This window comes from Melopsittacus undulatus, chromosome 3 (genome assembly GCF_012275295.1).
Source record: "Melopsittacus undulatus isolate bMelUnd1 chromosome 3, bMelUnd1.mat.Z, whole genome shotgun sequence".
Lineage (NCBI taxonomy): Eukaryota > Metazoa > Chordata > Aves > Psittaciformes > Psittaculidae > Melopsittacus > Melopsittacus undulatus.
The window spans coordinates 66,387,459-66,411,869 of record NC_047529.1 but is presented as its reverse complement, the minus strand read 5'-3'; the positions used below and the strand labels follow the sequence as shown (position 1 = coordinate 66,411,869).

At 38.8% G+C, this 24,411-nt stretch overlaps 1 protein-coding gene across 1 annotated transcript in view; it reads right to left on the bottom strand.

The window, feature by feature from the left end:
- Positions 1-247: 247 nt before the first annotated feature.
- CLVS2 (clavesin 2) overlaps positions 248-24,411 on the bottom strand; it is a 48,391-nt gene continuing 24,227 nt past the window's right edge. The window contains exons 3-5 of the mRNA XM_005154720.2: positions 8,050-8,160; positions 4,734-4,954; positions 248-539 (exon numbers count right to left, since the gene is read on the bottom strand). Of these exons, the coding sequence (XP_005154777.1) occupies positions 452-539; positions 4,734-4,954; positions 8,050-8,160 (420 nt within the window). The 3' untranslated portion in view covers positions 248-451. The remainder of the gene's footprint in view (positions 540-4,733; positions 4,955-8,049; positions 8,161-24,411) is intronic.

Below are 24,411 nucleotides of genomic sequence, written 5' to 3'. Positions count from 1 at the left end.
AACTGGCTTTGATATTTTAATTTGTCCGGTATGTGTTTCTCTGCATGTATGTGTGTGCATGTGTGAGCACACACACATTTTCTTCTCTTTTTTATGGTGCACTTCACTGGCATATTTAATAGTCATTCGTTTCCATAGCATTTGTTTACCATAACTTACAAAGTCAGATTGGAGGATTATATTGTATTTACAAACAAGTTGGCACTTACAGAATAAATTATTGATTCCTCTTTATTAATTTTTTTTCATTTTATTTTCGTTCTTTTCTCCTCTTCTTTTTCACCCAAGGGCATCCAGAATTCAGGCAGAATAGTAAAACCTGCTGCCTGCTGCCATCATGCTACATTAACGTAAGTAAATAGGATTCCAGCTGGTATTCTTTCCCAATGGTTTGCTTGTTGCTGAGAGGCAGTGCCTTCCACTTCAGTTCATGTCCGATGTTCAGAAACCATTAGTCAAGTGAAAGCAAAGGCTGCATGTTCTCTTCCTCATTCTTATCCATGCGTTTCAGCACTCCAGGATCCACAACTGACTGAGATCTGTAGAGGGATAACAAGTTTATTTGACATTTCTAGATCAAGACAAATGAGGGTAAACTTCAGCTTTCTTTTGTCTATTTTAATTTTTGTCAGGGCTTAAAAATAATGGTACAACATTACCAAATCATCTGATCATTGCAAATGGTTAGAAAATATCCTCATGGAGCAATTATGTGGCTTCAAAAGCTCAGTTTGTGGATATAGAAGCAAGTGGTAGAAGAAAATGGATCCTCTTTTCTTCAGCACACAACAGAGGACAAAGTAAGCTGTCTTTTGTACTGACTTAAGCACTGACCCTCTCTACCAGAAGGGTATATGGCACCAGGCTGGTAAAGAAGGTAAAATTCAACCGCCCAGATGGCTAATGGCACACTGCAGTTAGTGGCATGTGTTAGGTGGAAGCACAAGTTGCTCCTTTTCTGAATAGCACTTCAATGCAACAGTGCGACATCCTAAGCCAGCCCTACGGAATCCTGCCATGGCCAGTAGGATTTATGGAGCAGTGGACCTATCTGTCAAACTCACTTACTGGCTCAATTAAGTAGAACAAGAAAGGCTGATAAGGACAAATTCAATGATGATTGCAAAATTTTCCCAGGTTCTCTGATTCAGCACCATGTGTGAGGGAAAAAGAGGAAACCCCAACCTCCAGCAAAATTAAAATGCTCCTGTAAAAACAAAGTCTATACTGTTAATATGAGGTCATACATCACCTGTGTCTCAGCTTGCCAAAAAGCAGGCACTTCTTGGGTACAGTAAAAGCAACCCCTTTTAGACATTTCCTTCAGTTAGATGAATCTCATGCTTGAATCTCATGCTAGAATCTCATGCGTATTTCTCTTCTGTAAAGAAGACTGGTATGGCTAGAGCACATGTATGTCTCTACAACATAGGCATCTATTTTTGATCAGTGGAAGCACACTGTGACTGCACTACTGTTACAGACTTGTCCATTTGGAGTGCTACAGCACTGAGAAAACTGACATCTCCTAAGATATGCATGCAGAGTCAGTCACTCACTCTTCTAAACTATTATCACTTATGAAAAACCAATGAATGATGCTGATAGCAGGAGGCAATTTGGTCTTTCACAAAAAAATCTGAACACAACTTCAAAACCACAAAACCCCCTCTGAATTACAGCCTAGGTGAAAAATTTAAATACAAGGACATTTTCTGATAATATACCACATTCTCTTACTAATACTAAAAGGAGAAAATTAGCTTTTAAAATCTGTTGGTTTGTCTTGTGATAAACATAGTTAAAATTTATTTTTCAGTTGAAGTTTAATATAATTGTACCATAACCCTCATCTAGAACACTCTTCAGATCACTGAATTTAAAATGCTTATTTTTTTCAAATCTTCACATGGTACCATGACAATGCAAAGCTGATTGAAAATTTCCTGGTGGGAAGCTGTACTCCTGAAAAATCCAGTTCATCAAGATCGAAAATGCTATGGAAGCATACTGATTTCAAAGATTCTGAACTGAATGTAAGTGCTGCTAGGGGGCTGAGCCTCTTCCTCAGCTGACAGTGTCTGAGCAGCAAAGGTTTCCAGTTCTCATCCAGGGAACTGAAGGGGAGCCAGAAAGGCTGGAAAACTGGCCTCAAATTCTCAGTGAGACAGTTCTGTCCATAAATTCCCAGGGCCTCCAAACTCCCCAATGCCAAGGCAAATGTGAAAATGGAACTGAACAAACCCTGATCTATGGCTTCCAAGCTCAGGAGCTTTAGTGCCTTGAAGAAGAAGGAGAAATAATTTTGATTCTGTTTTAAATCAGCATTTACTGCTGTGTTTCATTCCATTCAGCAGCAATTTATGAATGAAGGTAGGTAAAAGGAAAAACATTTGTGTAAGTCTACAGCACCTTTTGTCTGCATCTCCCAAATATTTTCACAGACATTACTGAATAAATTATCACAAAACACAGCAGGACAGGATTGTACTACAAAGTCCCATAGCAGAGGTGAGGGACCAAAGTCACACACAGATACTCTGCAAAGTTGATCAACAGACATCTGCCCTACAGGATTAGACAAGAAAAGGATGGCAGGTCTCCAGCTGGATTCTTCAGCCATGAGAGCCACTGGTGGACACAGCCACAGGCTAAACGTGACTGCTGAGACAGCTACCTGGTACCACCTAATGTAAACATTTTCTCCCTGGAGGTCTGTGCTACAGATGGGATTAATTTCTTATCTCCACCACCCTCCCCATTATCAAACTGCCTTTCAAGTAGAGGTCATCCAATCCACCAAAAGTTCAAGAAGATCTGGAGGAATGTCAGCATATGTAGCATATGGGGCAAAAATGAGTAACAAATAAATGAATTCTTAGAACTATTTTGGTTTAAGGAAGGTATTCTTTCAGATAAGTATTTTTAAAAAGGCAAGTAAAATTGAATAATTGTTCAAGATCTGCTAGATGCTTGTGAAATTTGTTCCAAGTTAAGCACTTTTCATTGACATAGTCAATGTCATATGTTTTCAGTGTCATAGGTTTTTACATGTTATCAACCTTCTGTACTAACATACAACACTAACTGGTTTTAAACTGAGAAAAATAACTCATCAGGTGCTGAATTCAAGTTGGGGTTGGGTTTTTTTCAGTTTAATTTTTAATGAAATATACTTTATCTGCTCATACTCTGAAGAAGTCTGCTCCAAAGGGTCTTCTCAGGCATTCTCATGTCTTTTTTGTTTCATCCTTGGATGGAGCTATTCACTCTAATGACTTAATTTTGTAACAGTAAAACTTCTGCATCTCAGCTCTGAAATTCCACCCTTCTCTCCAAGACAGCTTCTCTATTATCTCATAATTTGTCTAGTACATGCAAATCATATATAAATGCATTGCTCATTTTTTCCCTTCCTCTGGCTCTTTGCTGTCCCATTTTCTCTATTACTTGTATTAATTACATCTGTGCCATATGGTTTCAGGACCATTTCTAACTTCTTATCCTAGTTCATACCCACCCAGTGTCTTGCTATTTCCCACTTTGGATGCACTGTAGGGTTTTTTGCAACACAAAATCCTTAAACTTCACTGTTTCTTTCCTTTTTTATTCCTATGGCAATCTCCTGTTGTCTCTTCTCTATTTCCCCCAAAATATCTCCCTTTAAAATTCCACTGTCCTCCCCAGTCTGTGCAACATTTTCAGCCAAAATCATCTTCCTGGCTGAGGAGTCTGAAAATATTTTGTCTTGTTTTATCTGCTTCCAGAGCCTCTCTCCCTTTTACATCCAATGCCATCTCCTGAAACTGAATTCTCAGGATACCATATTCATACTTTATTTTAATGACTTTATATATGGGTTTGTGCCCTATTTGTTCTCTTCTGACTCATTGCTAGGCCTACCCTCTGTGAGCTGCATTCTGACTTTTGCTGCTATGCTCAACCTTTTTTATCACATTGCTGTAATTTTTCCCCTTTCTCTTCTACTGCTCTGGCAAGGTTGGACCAGGTTTACCCCTCCCAAGTGAATCACCTCACTGCTTCCATAGTTACCGAAGAGGTAACTAACTTCTACCTATACTTTATTTTGAATGATAAAATACAGCAAGCAATTATACTGTATCTTCTCAAATAGAAATAATAATGCCAGGATGTTTACCAGACTTGAGTATAACAAAGGTACTGAGTTTTGTCCTGGTTCTCCTTATTACATTTTCTCATGCTGTGTGCAGTCACTGTTTACATGTTTACAGCAGTTTACATGTTTACATGCAGTCACTAACATGTTTACAGCATGTTCACATGCTGTAAATGTCCTGGCACCTACAAGTTGGTGGATACGAGGCACTGGGCTATGATGAAAATTAAGAGTTATCATCACCACACAGCTGGATAATGGGCTTCAATTTACCCTCTGAGCCAAGGCTCACTCCAGCTAGCACTGCCTCTCTTACATGTACTGCATGCTGGGGTGGGATATCAGCCTATTCCAAACACACTACTTCACACACTACATATATGGCACCGCAGAAATAATTAGTTGCACTGAGCTCATAACTCACATGGATAATAATTCTATGGCCCATAATCAACAGTAATTTTCTTAAAAAAGGAAAAAAAACAGTCCTCGTATAACAATAAACTGAGGGAACTGTCTGCAGCTTCATAAAAGAAAAGAAAGGCAAATCTTAACTTTATGGTAATCCTAGAAGACCACAGTACCTTTAACTCACCTTTTCATAGATTTGGGAGAGAGGTCCTTTTCTACATCCTTTGCCGGAGTGTTGTAGGAGTCTGCATTGCATTCACTGTCATCATCGTATTCATGGTCAAGCAGTGTTCTTGCCCATGTCCCCATGTCATAGGGGGGCAACATTCCTCCAAACTCTGAAGGCAGGATCTCGGGGTGTATTAGCTGATGCAGGCTGTTGAGGTTATTACCATGCAGGAATATCTGTATGTACGCATGCAGGTAAAAACAAAGCAGTCTCATAAAAATCATCAAAGCCCAAATTACATCATCATTATTAGAGGATATTGTACAATTACATTGTTCTTGCTATACTGGGCTAACAGATATGGCCACCAAGGCACACATCACCCCTGTCATAAGCATGGTCATACTATGTTCATAAACCTACAAAGCGATTAAAGCATAAATGACTTAAAATGTTTGCAGTGCAAGGGGCTTAAGGAGGGTAAGAACTGATGTCTGAGAACTAAATAGATGGAAGATTAGATAGATAGACTGCCTGTCTTATTTGCTCTCCCTAATTCTGTGAATGAAATTAAGTTAAATTAAGAACATAATAAATAAAATTAATATTCACCATATATATTAAGAAATATATATTAATTTTCAGCATTCAGCCATGAGTTCTCTAAGTAAGATAAATAGTACAGGGTAATGAAAACTCCACTGGAAAGATTTAAAGATTTTCTTCCTTAATATAGTGGTATGAGGAACTGCCATCCATACTTGACAATATATGAAACAAGTAATAACAGTAAAATAATTCCTGTGACAATGAGGGAACAGTTAATGGACTATTTGATATTTTCCACCAATGTTCTCATAGAATGATTTTCACATATGCTTTACACACCCCTGGTAGTGTTCAAAGCCAGATTCAACAGGGCCTTGAGCGACCTTGGTCTAGTGTGAGGTGAGTGCATGGCAGAGGGTTTGGAACTAGGTGATCTTAAGGTCCTTTCCAACTCTAACTGTTCTATGATACTATGATTCTGTGATTATGACATATATGTATATAAATATTTGTATTTGTGTTTAACTTCTCCTCAGATATCTGGAACGTGTGATCAATGAGCACTAGAAACAGAGCACCTCTGGATTTGTACAGCCTTCTCTGACAGGTACTAGGGACCTGCAGGCTTTCCACTGGGAGAAAATGTCTACTCTTGGGTATGGATGCACAGAATGCTCACAGCAGCTGTTTCTAGACAAGCAAGATGGGCCAGGATTCACCCTTTAGGATTAGGAGTTCACATCCATATGGTTAAAATCCTTTCATCTTGAGAAGAAGCTCACCTCATCCATACTTCTCACTGGTCCATGCCATCCCCAGTTTGTTCCTGGGCAATGTCTAAGAAAGTACCATCTGGCACTGTCCAGTCCCCTGACAGAAAATGTCCATAGAATTAAACAGTAGGAATGGCAGTGCCCAACCCTTTTTAAATGACTAGCACAGAAGCAGCCAAGGTAGGATGTTGCCTCTTAGGAGCTGTACACTGCCTCTTGTTCATCACAGGACAGCAGAGGCGTGAGCACAGACAATTGAGCGCTATCAGTTCACATTCCACTTCACCTTGGAGGGACCCCTTGACAGGGGTATAACCCCTATTTATCAAAAGTTAAATTCAAAAGGACGAAAGACAAAAAGACCAAATACATGCTTGTCTTGCACTGATTATTTCAGCCCATCTTCCAGTGAGCTGGGGAGACAGGAAGCTTAATATGACCATACAAACCCAACAATGTTCTTCCATGACAGAAAGGAATTTATCCTTGTGTGAAAGAACAAATATTAATGGTGAAAGTAATTTGTTTTATGGTGCCTTTCCAACAGAATGTTTCAGTTCTTAGCAATTGTTTTTATACATGCCTAGTACTAACATTTATCGGAATATAGCCATCAGTTGCAAATCCACCAGACATATTAAAAATTGCAAAATAATTCAGAATAAACAAAACATATAAATAATGACCCTGATTAAATTCTGATGAAAATTCTGTTTGGTTTCCTTTTGGGGCTTTCTTCACAATGAATTTTTCTGCCTCTTATGGCAGTTTTAAAGCCGATTTTAAGTCTTATGTGCCAGGCATAACTTTCACATTTTGACATTAATTTTTGGACTCTAAATTAATATTTAACCACCAGAATACTTCCTATAGGTATTCAGTATAGACAAAACCAGTTGTAAATAGTCAAGTGTTTCTGAAAATACATGCCACTGATTCAGATGTCTAAATAAAAATTTAGATGTTAACTGATAAGCACCCATGTTCAACTGCCTTGTCACTTATTTTTAATGTTATAACATGCCCATGAGCTGTACTTTACTCCCTGGTTATGCATATACAGCACTTGACTTAAAAAGGGCTCAAACATATCTGGCACTATAATGTTCTTTGTTGAAGCTGTAGTCAATCGAGTGCAACTGAACCCTGAAAAATGGGCTTCCATTTGCATATTTATAACAGATATTACAGAAAAGGCTTTGTGATCTACAGTTCAAAACCTGTGAATAACAGAGGCCTCTCAAGCAGAATCTGTCAGTAAAAATTAGTTAGATGCCAAGGACCATTGTGGCCCTTGTAGACTGTTTGAGGAGTAAAAATGCAGAGTCGCTTAGAGAGCTGATCCCACTGAAAAAAAAAAAAAGGATCATCACATTCTTTGTAGTGGCTTTGTACGTGATGCTGATTGTGTTTTCCTGGGTGACAAATTTCCTGTTACAGAAATAATATCATTCTCTGTGCTATCACCACTAAGCTCTAACTTAATTGCATTGATGCAAATGCTGCAAATTCAGCAACATCTCAGAGACTGTTCGTGCTTATGCACAGATGCATCTACCCATATTCCTTTTCACTGGCTTTATTCAAATCAGTATCTGCAAACTACTATATACCAGCTGTGTATTTTAGTTCATGCTAATGTCAAGGAAATCACATGAGGAAGGGACTTCACACTCACTACGTCTTTTCTTAAAAAGAAAGATGCAAATAATTGTAATGGAAATTGAATATAATTTTAATAGAAATGGTAATGTGGGCAATATTTTTTATACAACCCCCAGGAGAAAGCACATGCTTACATTAAAATACATTTAAATGCACTGCTTGACTGTGTCCTTAAAGGAATGCCTCTATAAGTTTCCAAAACAGTTAAAGATACTCTTTACAGTGCCAATGTATTTAAATGTTTTCCAACAATAGCAAGCTGGTATATTGTGTATATCTACTCTAATAGAGTATGATACATCTGCTTGAACAGCTGACAGGTAATGGACAATTAAACAGAATACCCTTTTTCGTGTCTTCTCCTTTAGAAAGGGACGTATAACTGTGTAGAGGGCATGGATATACCATGGCTGATTGACGAAATGTATTCCTCCAAACCGAGCTGGAAAGCTGTCCTGTATGTCAAAAAACAAATACATAAAATACAAGTTGGCATTTAAGAGAAGTTACTCACCCATCAAATAATTATTTTTCCCTGAAAGCTTTAGTTTTAATAATAAACCTTAAAAAAGAAGAAATGTTCTTCAAAATTGTTGAGTTCCAACCTTCCCTACCAAGCAGAAACACACCCTGGACAGAGTAGTGAGGAAGCGTGCTGAGGCAGCTATGGTATTCAAATAACAGCATGGCATTTCTAACTTCCAGAAATGATTTAAATATTAATGATTTGGCCATAATCCAGCTATGAAATATACTTTTCTCTCTTCCTCTTCTATGGACTTCATTAAATTTTAACTGTAACCACCTCATCTCTTCCACTGCCATTGAAGAGCACTAGAAATGTTCCTCTGGTTTCCACCTCAAAAAAAAAGTGTAAATATAAACTACTATTCAAAATGTCTCTAATATCATCCATATTTCATACAACTGAGAATGCATTACACATTATGCATAAACTGTTATGCAATATCCATGACAGTAATTCTTGTCACATAGTCAGGGGCCTTCTGGTAGCTTAAATGTAAGGATAGCATATCTGTATTGAAGCAAGCACATCTCTCCTTGCTGAAAAACACAAGGGGCATACAACTCACTACAGAAGATTCTGATCTGCATTTTCAATTTCTAACTCAAGAGAATGGTAGTGTGAAGAGGGCAACCACTCTGCCCTGGATACTATTGCCAAATTCATTGCATGTCCTCATTTTGTCTTTGCGTCGTTTATCGCACGGACAAACAAGGTAATAAGCTGCTGCCGCCTCCTTTGTTGCCTAGAGTTACAGCACTGAACAAGGAAGCAAGAGGTGTAAACAGGCTTGTAAATTGACACATGTCCCCATTTGTTTTCAGGTTATGTTATTCAAGGCATACTGATTTAAGGTCATACAGCACACAGCAAAAAAGTGACTAGGAAAAAAGCATAAGCTGTATCAACCAACCAAGAACTGTCAGATAAGGAAAACAAGGACTGTAGGAAGGAAATCTTTCATGAAATGTTTCCAGATAGGAATCTACTTTGAAAAAGTGCATGTTTCAAGAAAGCTCCTTAGTTCTGTCAACGCGTACAGATCTGTGGGAATAATGAAGCCTGAAGACATCACTTCCTCCTTTCAAAAATAACACACAAATGCCAGCAGGCATTCCTAACCAGGAGGTCTCTACATCAGGGCATCACCTGTCTCCAAATTGCAACTACTTGGTGGATTATGAGATGAAATCAAGAAGGCAGTACCTTAACAATAATGTACAGAGAGGCTGAAAGCTACAACACACACCCCTAACATCTGGCTGGCCACAGCACAACAGTCAATGCCATTAACAGCCTATATTACAGGTTTTCTCCAGAAATATGTTATTCACAAGAGCTTTGAAATAAAACAAAAGCATCATCTTGACTGAAGTTCCTGTTAGAGCTGAGTAAATGTCAAGCAGGATGGTTGATAATTTCACATGTAATTCACCCTTGTTCAATATCAGAAATCTCCAAACACCATTTTGAGAACACAGCTTCTAATGTACAAAAGGTAGTAACTTATGTCCCTCTCACAGCAATCCACCAAATCCGTTAGGAAGGATAAATCACTGGATGACACCTTAACCTTTAGCTGCGGGAGATAACATTCATCTACAGAAGGCTGTGTTTATTTCATTTATTGTGGCTGCTGCTCCAGAAAATAAGTCTGGTGCAGCACGTTGTGTACCATGCAGGAAAGCATGCACACCATACACTAGAGCTGCAGAATACATCTTGTGCTAGCTTCATCTAGATGTCTATAAAGATAATTTTCAAGGTCAGGTTGGACAGAGCTCTGAGCAACATTTTCTAGTGGAAGATGTCCCTGCTCTTTGCAGGGGGTTTGGGCTAGGTGACATTTAAAAGCCCCTTCCAACCCAAACTATTCTATGATCCTGTATCTTTGGAGTTAACTCTGGAATCGTAACTGTGTTAAGGTTTATGGGGATAACTTTTATAATGTAGATATTAGGGAAGACAGCAAAGCAAAACAGCAATTCCTGGCTGCATGCCTTCTTGCATGATTTTGTAACCTTTTAAATTAATACAAGTACCCAAAAAGTTACACATACCAAGTTATGAAATGTTTGTTCTTTATTGCTCAAAAAATGTCTCACACAGAAACTGAGGACAGCCTGTGAATGCAAGATCCCAACAACCATGCACACACTCAGACAGAGCAGAGAGCCAAAGGTGTTTGTATTCTACCATGGTCTCAGAATGGATGACTTGTCAGTACTCAGTATCTTTAAAAGATATTGAACTTCTAGCAGATAAAATGGAGTATCTTTAGAAAGCACCACTTCGACACTTTCACAATCTTTTCCTGAATCTTGGAAACTACTTACATGGAGGATCACGAACATATGTAGAATGATCCTCAAATAGAAGATGCTGCTTGATATTAAAAGCCAATTTGTCTCAGTGTTTTTCAGCAATACTAAAGGCATTTTCCAGAACTGACTAATCAGGTATTTATTAGTTTCTGTGACTGAACTGACATGCCCAAATTCAGGATCCCTTCCTAAGGTGTAATTAGGAACCCCCAAAATTTGGGCCTGGAAAGAAAAAGGTTGACTTCATAAGAATGATTCTGCATTGAACACAGTGTTGGGACTAGAACTCAAAAGCTGCTGAATGCAGATCCATAAACGCAATCTCAACAGCACCTGGTGAGAAAATGAGAAAGTAGAATAAGCAACTACAGCGGCTGGGGAAATGCGTCAGAAGGTTGCTTGGGTCTTCTCAGTCATATCTGACTTCCACATGGGGACCTGCCAGACAGATGGCCATCCTACACAAACAGCAGGTAGGAATTTCTTGTATATCACTGATCCTTGTGAGTTTTTATGTAGATTAAGTCACAAGTGTGGTGCCAGTCACAACTGCAACCGTAGACATATTGCACTTCAACAGAAAAGCCTGTAACCCATGAATCACATGTATTCTAAGTAAAAGGAATCCCATGCCAAAAAACAATAAGAAATGGAGATCAGCCATGAAGTGAGCTATGCACTTGACTGGAAAAGTAATAAATCTGATGGGGTATTACTAAACCACTATAAAGAACAAATTGTATATACACTGTGTGGAATTGTTTAGTGCTCTCAATAATCTCTGTTTATGCAGCAGAGCACAACCTGCCTCTGATGAACACAAGTTTAGGCTATTGCCATGGCATAGACACAGGGAAGCAGGTAGTTACTATAAGGACCACAGTCTTTGTGATACAAGGCTTACAAGTGACAATTAATAGTGGGCTGCCAAGGAACAGGCAGACCCCTACACTACTGTTTGCAGGACTGGGTGACTACCAGTACACGGCAATAACTGACCTCTCCTCAAACATCTATAAGCCAGTACTGGAGAATGATTCCAAGCAAAATGCCTCGCTAACTTTCCATCTCTGATAACATGACTCTGCTCACTCACAGCACAGCAGTTTTACGTCCTTGCCACATGACATAATTTGTGCAGCATGGCATATTTTATTCAACCTGTCTCTACAAAATTCCTCTCCAAGTACCCAGCTGCTGTTGTCTGCTACCATCCTTGCTAAGAAGACAGGTTTCTACTTTCTGGGAACCACATGCCACCTTGTGCTGGGATTAGTTGTCACTTGACCCAGCTCTCAGGGTTTCACAGAGGGTCCCACTCTCTGCTGTGGCCAGCAGAAACTCTTATGGCACATATAATGACAGCAAAATCAGTCTATGACATTGTCAACATTACCTAAGAGAGGAAAGTGTCAAATTCCTACTGAAATCAGTGTGAGTCTTCTTAGTGGTGTCAGAACTGTTATCATAGAGAAAATAAAAATGACCCACCTTTTTCATCATTACCAAATGATGAAAGAACTTCTTAAGAACCAAGGAACTTCTTAAAGGCCACAGCATTCTCCAATTCTTGGGTATCAGTCTACATTTTAACCTCTGAAGTTTGTCTTTCAAGAATTAGCCCTGCCAGCTGAAATCAATAGCGGAGTCAAATTTGTTTGCACAGCTCTTAAAAGTGAAGTCCTAGAAACTGCTGGGATGGCTGTGTGCCCAGAGGTACACTGGCAGCCCAGCCACATCAGGGCCTCACAAGCTTGCGTATCACTTTCAAACAGCACATCTATAAACATCTTGCTGCATACTAACACTGCAAGAGTGCTTGGGCACATATGCTCTGGGGTCATGTTTGAGGGTTTACTGTCCTTATGAGCAATGAAACTGTTTTTGCAGTCTAGAGGCATCCTTGAAAAGAGTGTCTAGGCAAATATAATGGACACACTCATACGCTGTACTTGAGACTGTGCTTGAATGCTGTGATGAATTCAGGCCATGGCATCTGCAGGCAGCAAGAGGCTACAGAGTCAAAACTGTGCAAACTTTATCTTCATAACAAAAATTACAAGTTCAAAGCTAGCATATTAAATTATTAGTATCTTAAATGTCACTTAAGAGTTATTCCTGAAGATAATAAATTCAGGTCTCCTCCAGCTATTCCAAAAAGTCAAGTACTTGAGAAAAAAAAAAAATCATTTATGATGAACCAAAATAGTATCTTCATAATGGAAAGTTCCACTAGGAGGATACTGAAACATTCTATCTGATGCAAGAGGCAGCATGACTAAACTTAATTTTTAGCACATTAAACAGGAAACTGGAAAATCACAGAAAGAAAAGGCTCTGATTAGAAGGAATATTCCACTTCCTTAGTACTCCAGGAGTTGAATTACCAGAGGAACCAAGAGCCACTGCCATCCACATCAGGAAAGGAAACCCAAGTCTTGCTCCCAAACTATAACTTTCACTGCAGGTATGAAATAACAAGGCATTCCTAATACCAAACTTCCTGCAGGCATCCATCCTTGACAAGGCTAATTGCAATGTCTCAAAATAAAACAACTTGCATGGCAAGACTGATCACCTGTGCTCAAGGCATGACTTTAGACTGAGATACTACCCAGTGGTATGGTAAGATGATAAAGAAACTGAAAAGTGAATCTGTGGAGTCTAAAAACTTTGGATTGGTTTGTTTATGAAAACAAATACTGGAAGGCAGATGCTACCAACAAACACACTATGGAGAATAAACAACAGGTAAGGAAAGACCCTTTCAAAACAAATGAAAACACTGACATCTAAACAACTGAGAAAGTTCACCACATGAAACTGGAAAGTGGTAGACAGCTGAATCATCAAGCATTCAATAATTCTAGTGGTGGGAATAAACAACCTAAATGCATTTTGAGACAAAGATTACTAAATCATGAGGAAGTTAAGCATCATATTGTTTGTAACAACAGGAGACTTCACCTTTCTCCCTCTGTGTTAAAGCTCTTTAAGGTTCCGATCCAAGAAAATATCGGATTTCAGTGTTGCTGAAGATTTGCTTGATCCCTGGAATAGCTGTGTTAGTGATTTCCCTTGGCAAGACTATGACGTTGTTCTCTCCTAGCTTGAGCTTTTCATTTTTATTAAACAATGTTAAACCATTTCTAAGACAAACAAAGTGTGCCCAAATAAATTTGTTACTGTGTTCAACCAGAAGAGCACTACCTAAAGGCAAATTGACATCATTCAATGACATTCCTACAAAATAAGATTTAATTATGTAGAACTGGATGTTGTCATTTTGCTAAGAAGCTTCCAGTGAAACAATTTGACTTTTGGCAATCTTCCTTTTCATTTCTATTAGTCATTTTATCTTACAGCTCATACAGAAATATGCTAAATTGAATGAGATGAAGAGATTGTATCCATCCAGTGAGAATACCGCTCTTTTTATTGAAGTATCTGTTTTAATTTCAAGTAATCTTCCATCTTTCATTTCAATATGCTACTCATTAAAATAAAATGTATTGGTTAAATTAATTAGGTGGATAGGGCTGTAAAAGCCATCTGACCACATACGTCTGCATGTTTATATATAAATATAATAAAAAATCTACATAGATTTTGTACTTCCATTATTTGGATAAAAGGCTCAGATCATGCTCTTTTTTCTTTTTTTTTTTATTAGATTGGCATCATAAAGAAAATATTTTGTACAAACCCTCTCATTTTCATTAGAAATTACTTTATTTTTGCAAATTAACCTCAAGAGGTTTTGGCTTTATATTTTTCAGTGTTTTAATTAGAAATTGTGTGAAATTCGTTTAGCAGTTTTTGCTTGTTTTGACAGGGGCTTGGGCTTTTGGGTATTTTTTTTTCCTTTGGCTCACTTGTTTAGCCTCAACCTGGAAAAATAAAGGCTTTAATTTTAAAAAGGAAATTAAAAATGCTGATTTCCAAGGACAATTCTTTTTTCAACTACCAACACTGTCTCCTTTTTAATTCTAAGTAACACTTCGTTTGGAATGTGAGATATTAGAAAGGGTGAAAACCACCAAAACTTTTTCAAAGTGTGGTGCTGTTTTCCAGATTAGCAAAGCCAGAACAACAGTAAGAAAGATGGTAGAAGCAGGTTCCTCTATCCTGTTTCATTTTCCTGTGATGAAAATAATTCTTTACAATATGTAATTATCAGATGGTAATTTCTTCTACAGAAATTCTATTTGGGGAAAAAATATCCATTTCCAGACAGTTTGTGAATGCCTTATTAGATTAAGATTACAGACAAATGGAAATAACACTGTAGTGCAAACTCATGTGCATAAATATATTAAGAATACCTTCACAATACTGGTGGAATATAAATAATGTAGAAAATCACTGTTCATAAAAAACTCCATATTCAAATTCCTAAAGGCAGGTGTTTGGCCGGGGACTGGATAGAAGGAGATGAAATGCCACACCAGCATCTCAGCTTGTACCACCCACATCCTGAAGTCACACTCTTTCAGTCAGTGAGGCTACTCTGATGCCCAAACAGCCCTTGGTGTCTGCCAAGACCACTGACCACAGGATTACTGCCATGATGTAAGTAGGCTATATAGCACCATATCCAGAATTGCCTTAAGTGAGCTACACTTATTTGTTCTATTTTATTCAACCAAAATACGATTTCTTGTGCTGTCTCACATTTCCTTCACAGCAGAAGGAAGGGATGGAAACCTGTGGATGATGTTAAGACAGTGACTTAAAGAAACAATGACAAGGCAGAAACCATAGAATAAGGCAAAACTGAGGAGAAGAGGATAGATTAAACTGAAAGTAATTCAGTGAGGGATATCAAGATATTACTATGGCACACAAGAGAAAAACATATTCATCACGTTCCTTTTCTCTCCCCTCTTCAAAACTTGCACAGAAAGGCAGAGAAAGAGAAACTTAAAATATTTCTACATAGAGGACCCATGTTTTATAGTCATATGTCATGACTGATTTTGCAGACCTAAACTCAAATAGGGTAAGTAAATACCATATCTTATGCCTTCCCTATAATTTTTGCCTATCACAGCAGCTAACAATTTCCCTGAAGAACCAGAGCCAACCTGCAGATTTTTAGTTCTGGGTTGGCTTCAGCCAAAATTTGCAAGAAGCTACATTTCAACTGACTATCCTTAGCGGTACATCAGTATACTGGTCCTGGCAATAGGCTGCAGGTCTGGATAGGGTGAACAGAGATTCTGCACAGAGGCAAAAATACAAGTTTCCTTGTTGTGGCAGCTTTTGAACAACACTGTGCAGCTTTGCAATGCCCACAGGTTAATGAGTTAGAAGAAACCAATTCTCCAACCAGAATATTCACTTTTTTTCCCTGTAAATTGAGAACTTGCAAACCATTTCCTACAATTTATTATCCAAAGTTCCTCCGAAAATACAACTGTTTCAGACAGAATGCCTTAAAATTGGATTACCACTTTATCAGTTTCGATTTACAATAATACAATAGACTGAAAACTGTAGTGATTCAAGAGTTATTTCATGAGCCATGTGTTTCCTTATACTATGAAGAATCAATCTCCATCACTACAGTAGATACTAAGAGCAGTAATCATTTTAGCCATCCAATTTTAATCTGTCACTCCATGCAAATGAGAGTCCTGAGAATTTAACTGAACTGTAAAATTGGAGGGACACTGATTTAAGAAAAATCAGCTGAGGACAGCCACTGAGATCTAGAATGTAGAATAATTAAGCTTTAAATTACTGGGGAAATTGAATAACTGCCTTGAGATCCAGTAATAAGTATTATGTTTTATTAAAAGTAGAAGTATCATGAACTATGCAGCATAAAATTTTTCAAGAGGTCAGTTCCCAAAAGTACAGAACTATTTCCAGTTAGAAAAAGTGTTCAAATGTCTTTGTCATAGTACAGAATGGAGATTTATTTCAGCCTTTCAACTTCAAGAAAGTCAGTCTGAACTGCTCTGCTACGCTTTATCTCAAACAGCCCTTGGTGTCTTGAAAAGATATAGTTTCTTATGAGGTAACTGAAGTTCAACTTCCTGCTTCTTCTGCACTCCTGAATGCCTGCTGGTGGTACACACACATAAAATGCTCCTGGGAACCCAGGAAATTTCAATATTGTTTAAGAAAGAATTGTCATTCTGATTATCACTCTACAGGATCATCAATCACTGTTGTTGAATTCTAACTTCAGACATCAATCCCCTGTCTTTCTAAAGCTATATAAGCATGGCTGTCTCTGTGTTAGCTGCTACTGAGGAAACCCTGCCAATATGAAACAAAAATTCACAGTGACTGGGTAAATAAATAATTATTTGCTTTATCATACATATCTAGGACAAATCTAATTTGTTTATTGTGCTAACAGGATATGTCAGTAATGAAGAAGTGTGATGCTATAGTCTATCCTAAAATCACACTTTTGGAACTCTTGAAAAACAATATCCAAGGAATGGGAAGATCAAAACCAGAAATGCAAATCTCTTGCTAAGATAAAAGTTTAATCCATGTAAATCCCTTCTTAGCAAAAGCAAATAACAGTAGTTTCAGTCCAGGTTGCATAGATACCCACACAGAAAAGAACTGAGTTCTGAAACCATACAGAAATCTGGGTCCAGTTCTAGGTTTCCTAGTATAAACCAGTCAGGGACATACTGGAGAGAGTCCAGCAAAGGGCCATGAAGAAGACTAATGGGTTTGCGCATCCTTCATATGAACAGAAGCTGAGAGAGCTGGGAATGTCCAGCATGGAGGAGAGAAAACTCAGGGGGATCGTATCAATATATATATAAATACCTGAAGGGAGGACAGAAGCCAGAGCCAGGCACTTTTCGGTGGTGCCCAGTGACTGCACCATGGACAAGGGGGCAAATCAAAACACAGGAGGGTCCTTCTGAATATAAGAAAACCATGTAAGAATGCACAGTTCCAAGTCAGTCAGGCACTGATGAAAAATATAAAATCACTGAGGTTACATACGGTCTTTTTAGCTGGTATTTTCCAAAAAACACTTCACTTCCCAAAGCTGCTATTTTTCAAGTTCATCATCAGCCAAAGCAACCAATGTGATGACAGACTTCTCAAACTAAATAAAAAAAAAAAAACCCTGATTTTCAGGTAGCTGTTAATATTTACCCTGTGTAATATACTCAAAGTGCTTTGCATCTTCCCAACACAAGTGACTGCTGGAAACATTTATGGCTTACTCCACTTAGACAAAGACTTACTTTACTTGAAAACCCTGAAACTTCATGCACATACTCTCTGAACCAGGATTTACAAAACGTAGTAATTGCCAAGCTGTCTGCACAACAGTGACCAGGCTCAGTTTCCAAAGGCTGGGAACAAGCTGCTCCCCTGTCCCGGCTCAACACCCACCTGTGAGCCCATCTTTTAAAGAAATGTCAGAGGGCAACACAGGCAGCTCACAGACTGGTGCAGGCCTGCAACACTCAGATTCTAACTCCATTTATTAGCAAAACCTTCAGGATAGAAGTTCAATTTTCATTTTAAGACTGACCATTTACTGCTATGCTCCTGGCTCTTCCAACCTAATAGCAGGCAGTTGCATCTTAAAGTATATCTTTTTCCAAATATAGCATTATTTAACAAAAGATATTGCTGTTGCATGTATAACTCCTTCAAATGTTTATAACTGTAGTTTGTAAAATGGTTATTGCTCTACTGTTAAAACATTATTCAAATTGTAGCTTTTTAAGTCCAATACAGTATACTAAAAGAATGTAGCATAATTTTTGCCAGTTTAAGAATTGGAACACAAAGATCCTACTTCCTCTTTCTTCCTTACTGCTTTGCTTATTTGGTCACCTTCTGATATGCAGCCCTCATCTACATCATGGCTTAAATTTTCTGCTTTGTTATATTACTGTCACTCCACTGTTCGTGGTTGATACTAATAGGAGAATTAAAACCCCAGTACAGGGATGATGACATATGGTATGCCTGAATGGACTTAATGGAAGGGACAGACACCCTGTTGGCTTCCACTTGCTTCCCATTCATCAGCAGCCTTTGCTGCATCATGCCATGCCATTTGGCACATACATGCTATTAGTCACACAACCCTGCAACCATCATCCACTTATCATTCATGCTACAGCTACAAATGCCCTTGCTGTGACTGCCATGTGTACCTCAAAAGGAGCCTGAAAATACAGAACTCCTCCCTTCAGCGAGAATATCATTAAACATTAAACCTTAAACAAGCTTCTACCCCCCCTTAACTGAACAGTGAAGAGTCATTCCTCAACAACCAAGAAAAGCGATGTTGACAAACTGAAGCAAAATCAGAGGCAATGTTGATGTAAGTAGACATGGCCTTTCCCAACCTGTCCATTCGCAAAGGAATGCAGTTGTTCAGGGTATCTGGAGAGCATGTCACAAAACTCTCTCACTTCTACAAAAAATAGATAAAGTAAGCAAAGTCTTCTGTTAGGTACTAACAGGTGTGAGGACACAGCAAGAGAAAAATGCGAACCTGAAGTGTGCAATATTTGCTAGATATAAGGTATTTTCACATGCCAATGAACAGAACTGCATCAAAATCTAAAAAGAATACATCGAATAGTATGTGCGTTTGTGTATAAAAATCATTATGTTTCAGACATCAAATTAATCTCTTAAATAATTTATTACCATGGATAATTTGTCAGTTTTCAGTAGCCTATTCACTTTAATTTAAAATAGATTTAAGAGCTCAGACTACCAGTGCAGAACAAAAAAATGAAGGCATCTCCTATCTAGGAACCAGAATCAGTTCTTTGTGTCCTACTGGTAGATCAATTATGCATTAAGGGCTGCTGCTGCTTGAGTTTTAATGCACATTAGTTCTTGACCTTGAGCAAATTTGATGTTACAATATTAAAAAGGGAAAGTACTAGAATAAGCTATACAGAAAAAAAACCAGATCAAGCAAGGGGCCAATTAATCAACCAAATGCTTGCAATGGAAAGACAGGCTGCCTACTGCCAGCACACAGGGAAATAAGAAATGCACAGCTAGTTCACTTAAATTCTTTTAAATGCAATAAATCCCACTTGGAATAACCTCAAGATCATTTTTAATATGTCGCATTGTTACACTTCTTTTTGGCAATTCAAGCAAAGAACTCTGCTGATGTGTATATATGCGTACATTGTAGTACTACAGATCTGTTAATACCTGTTCTCATCCTGAATGAACAGTATTTCAAGCCCTATTCTAGACATCAGACACATAAGATGTATGCTTAGCCCTTTAAAGATCCTGACTGTGTATTTACTGAAATAGATCATTTAAAGTAGTACTCCAGTCAGCTTTGCTCCTTTTGGAGCCTGTCTGATAAATCTTCACACGTAGCTAAAGCATTAGGAAGTCTTCCATTTTCTGAACCCAAATTCCTGCATAGCTATACCCACTAGAGCTTCTCAGCACTAAAATTAAAAGCAGCATGAATATTTAAGTGTTTTGTGATAAGAATGCGGCAGCTAAATCTGCCAGTATAGAAAAAGCAAAGGCAACCTTAGAATTTGAATTCACTGAAGTACAGGATGGAAGGGAAGAAGGTAGATGTATAAAAGAAGCGGGGAAATTATTCCCAAATGCTTGCTTACTATTAGTACTGCCCCAGGAGCTGCAGTTTGAGTGCTCTAAGCTTTCATTTCCTTACAAAGACAACGTTATTTGGTCAAAATATTTTTCCTGCAGTGCACAGTAGTCTCTCCTGTCTCTCCTGGAGACAGGAACAGATACTGCCTTGAGGTAAATGGGGACGTGAGCTGTCTGAGTGCTCCACTCAATACTGGCAGCTTTCCCAAAGTGAAACATTTCAGTTTTGACCCAGTTGATGCTTATATACAGAAAGAAAAAACCTCTTGAAGGGAGACACTTTACATAAACATTTTCATTTAGTTTTGATGGAAAATTTCCAACTCTTCTTAGACAGGCTGTACTGTAAAAGGTTATAATTTTTCTTCTAACGTTTTTAAAACAACTACAGTGCCCTTGGTTTTGTGTATATGAATGCAGCACCTTCGAGCTATACTAACAGATTCCACAGTTATTGGCTGTGATCATACAAAATGCAAGTTTATGCCAGGATCAGAAATTGAATTTCATGCAGATCTAATGTGGAGAATTATGTGATAAAATAAATCACAGACAAGCACTACCAGTGTGTCCCAAGTCACCCCTCAGTATTCAAACATATTGCTTTGTTACTCTGAGCTGTTACACTACTGGAAACTTTTCCCAGTTCTGTGACTGTGACAGACCTCAGATGTTACGTGGGGCCATGCAGGTTAATCTTCAGGTGGAAGCCACAGTGCTGCACAACCATTGCCCAGAAAGCCAACCGTATCCTGGGCTGCATCAAAAGGAGCGTGACCAGCAGGTCAAAGGAGGTGATCCTGCCCCTCTACTCTGCTCTCGTGCGACCTCACTTGGAGTACTGTGTGCAGTTCTGGTGTCCTCAACATAAAAAGGACATGGTACTGTTAGAACAAGTCTTGAAGAAGGCCACGAGGATGATCAGGGGACTGGAGCACCTCCCATATGAAGACAGGCTGAGAAAGTTGGGGCTGTTCAGCCTGGAGAAGAGAAGGCTGCGTGGAGACCTCATAGCAGCCTTCCAGTATCTGAAGGGGGCCTACAGGGATGCTGGGGAGGGACTTTTCATTAGGGACTGTAGTGATAGGACAAGGGGTAACGGTTTGAAACTTAAACAGCAGGGGTTTAGACTGGATATAAGGAAAAATTCTTTACTGTTAGGGTGGTGAAGTACTGGAATGGGTTGCCCATGGAGGTAGTGAATGCTCCATCCCTGGTGGTGTTCAAGGCCAGGTTGGATGAAGCCTTGGGTGATACGGTTTAGTGTGAGGTGTCCCTGCCCATGGCAGGGGGGTTGGAACTAGATGATCTTGAGGTCCTTTCCAACCCTAACTATTCTATGATTCTATGACATCTCAGTAACTGATTCCTCTCCTTTGGACTCCACTCTGCCCCAAAGCTCCAGCTCAATCTAATAGGACTGGTGTGCTTGCTGAAGCTGCCAGCTTTCAGCAGAAAATGAAACAATTGAGGTCTCGACCACTTTGGGTTGTATGAAGTCCCATGATGCCGTTGAAGAAGTAGAAGCACTAACCCTAATGTCTTGGTCAAATAACAAGTGATCCCATTTTGCCTATCAAAATTCCTTCTATACTTTCAGCTGACTCCAGCATTTTTACTGCAGCATTCAGCTGCCTCGAAGTGCCATCAAGCATTGAAAAACGCCATACATGACAATTTATTCAATGCGAGATGTGATCATGCCATCACTACAAACATGTAACACTGAGAAGATCCATAAAAGTTAATAGTGAGGAGGTCTGCTGAACTCAACTCTGTGACATCCCAGTCCTGCACCACCAGCCTGCAAGGGTGAGTGCAACAATCTCCAAAGCAATGTTTTCACATACAGCTCACTCACCTGAACTCACTGTGGACTTGCACTAGTTTGACTGCATCGGGTGTACTCCACAGTCTCAGACTACAGAGATAATCATTGTCCTACATAAAAGGTACCATAGGAAATACCAAGAAACACAAAACAACATTTTACAAAACCCAAGCAGCACCTATACTGTGCATTTAATAGCACGCAGAAGCACTCATGGAGGAGAAACTGATTTATCTGCACTGTGAAACTGTTAGAGAAAGTCAGAGCCACCTAGTGCTCTCCCAGCCCATTTGGGAAGTAAGCAGAAATAAGGCACCATTCCCATAAGGCTCTTTGGACATAGCTATATTTTTAGTTTAACCAAAACATTAATACCCAGGATATAGTCACTCCAGCAGCAGGGACCAGCCCAGATCATGGTCAGTTTACAAGTACAGACATAGTCACACTCTTAAAGACATTCTCCATTGGCAGCTGCCTATTACGAAACAGCAAGAAACCCACAGAAAGAAAGAAATAATTTTAAATTACTATGCCTCGCACAAAGCAAACATATTCACTTTCAAATATAAGCTACAGACCTTTTAAATTATATTGATTACACAGACTAAATCTTTCAAATATCACTAATTAAACAGACTGGCTACTTAAGCATTATGAGGTCTATTGTGCAAATACATATTAAGGAGTCCTGGGAGCTGTTTCCATCTACTGTAGTGACCTCTACTGAACAGCAATTTTTATGGAAATTAGTGTCATACAAATGCTTATGTTCATATTGTCTGTTGTTGAAACTTCTTGTTCACATTCTGTATAGTCTGAAATGAAGACTAGAAATGGCTGCAAGATATAAACAACTCTCAACGAAAAATACTTTCTTATAGAATCATAGAATAGTTAGGGTTGGAAAGGACCTTAAGATCATTTACTTCCAACCCCCTTGCCATGGGCAGGGACACCCCACACTAAACCATATCACCCAAGGCTTCATCCAACCTGGTCTTGAACACCACCAGGGATGGAGCATTCACTACCTCCCTGGGCAACCCATTCCAGTACTTCACCACCCTAACAGTAAAGAATTTCTTCCTTATATCCAGTCTAAACCTCTGCTGTTTAAGTTTCAATCCATTACTCCTTGTCCTATCATTACAGTCCCTAATGAATAGTCCCTCACCAGCATCCCTGTAGGCCCAGTTCCATTCTTACCCATTCAGCATTCCAGTTCCTTTCCTACAGGACTGAGCAATTTAATGTTTAAGGTGTTAAGTAAGTCAGTTCTGTCTCTATTCCCATTAACTCAGCAGGTAACTCCAGGGTTTCAAACTTTAAAGACTGGGATCAATAACAAAATTAGTACTTGGGAAAAGTGAGAGAGCAGAAAGAGCTCAGCTTTGAACATCAGACGCAAGTGATAGACACTATTGCTTACTGACCAGCAGATGTGGTGAGAGCATTCAGGGGTTTTGGAGAACCTCAGCCACAGCAACATAACTAACTGGTTCTGAGGAGCTGGACTCTGCATCAGATGAGAATCTGGCCCAGTCTTCTGATGATACAGTTAATAAATCCCCATGTAGGTTTGTAAATATTGTCACCAACAGCTATTTGTGATAAGTCTTAAAGAATAACTTATCTGGGCTGCAAGATTCTCCTTTTCCGAAGCAATTTACCTGTCTGGAAACAGTCCTCCACTACTGAGTATGTACTGAATGCTTTTTCTATATAAGAGGCTTCATAAGCATAATAATAAAAATTGTTTATCCCTTATCATCAGTAGGTGAACAGCATGGCCCTGATGGGAATAGGAGCTGGATTCAGAGAAGCTGAATTCATAGTAAATAAAGAATATGATCAAGACCTCTTCATGCTTTTATAGCTCACAGAAAAATAAAATATCAGTTTAAAAGGGTTTTATTTTTTGGAATAAAGGTCTCCCTCATTGCATTTTTTTCTAAATAGAGATGTACGCGTGCTCACAAAAAACTGTATTATCTTTTCTGAAGTGCTATCGTTAAACAAGTGATGACAGATTAATATAACCCAGCATTAATGCAAAAAGCTTGCAACGTGAATTCCACTAGAACACAAAGTTTATAAAATAAAAACATTGTGGCATGATTAGCAGGATGTATAGTTCTATATAGTCCACATAAATATTATTCTTCCCTGATCCATATCAATGATACTGAAGTGTGTTTTACAGTACTACACAAAGCAGTAAAAATTACAAGTGCTATTTACTATCAAAGCATGTGCACAAGTGAGTGCATCATCTACCACTGCTGCAGATGAAATGTACTCCCAGCAAAGATCATACTGCATTGCCCTGGACATGGCTCCCAGCCAGGCAGAGAAGATATTTTTTCTTCAGATGTGGGATCTGAAATAATGCCTGAAGCAAGAATCAAAC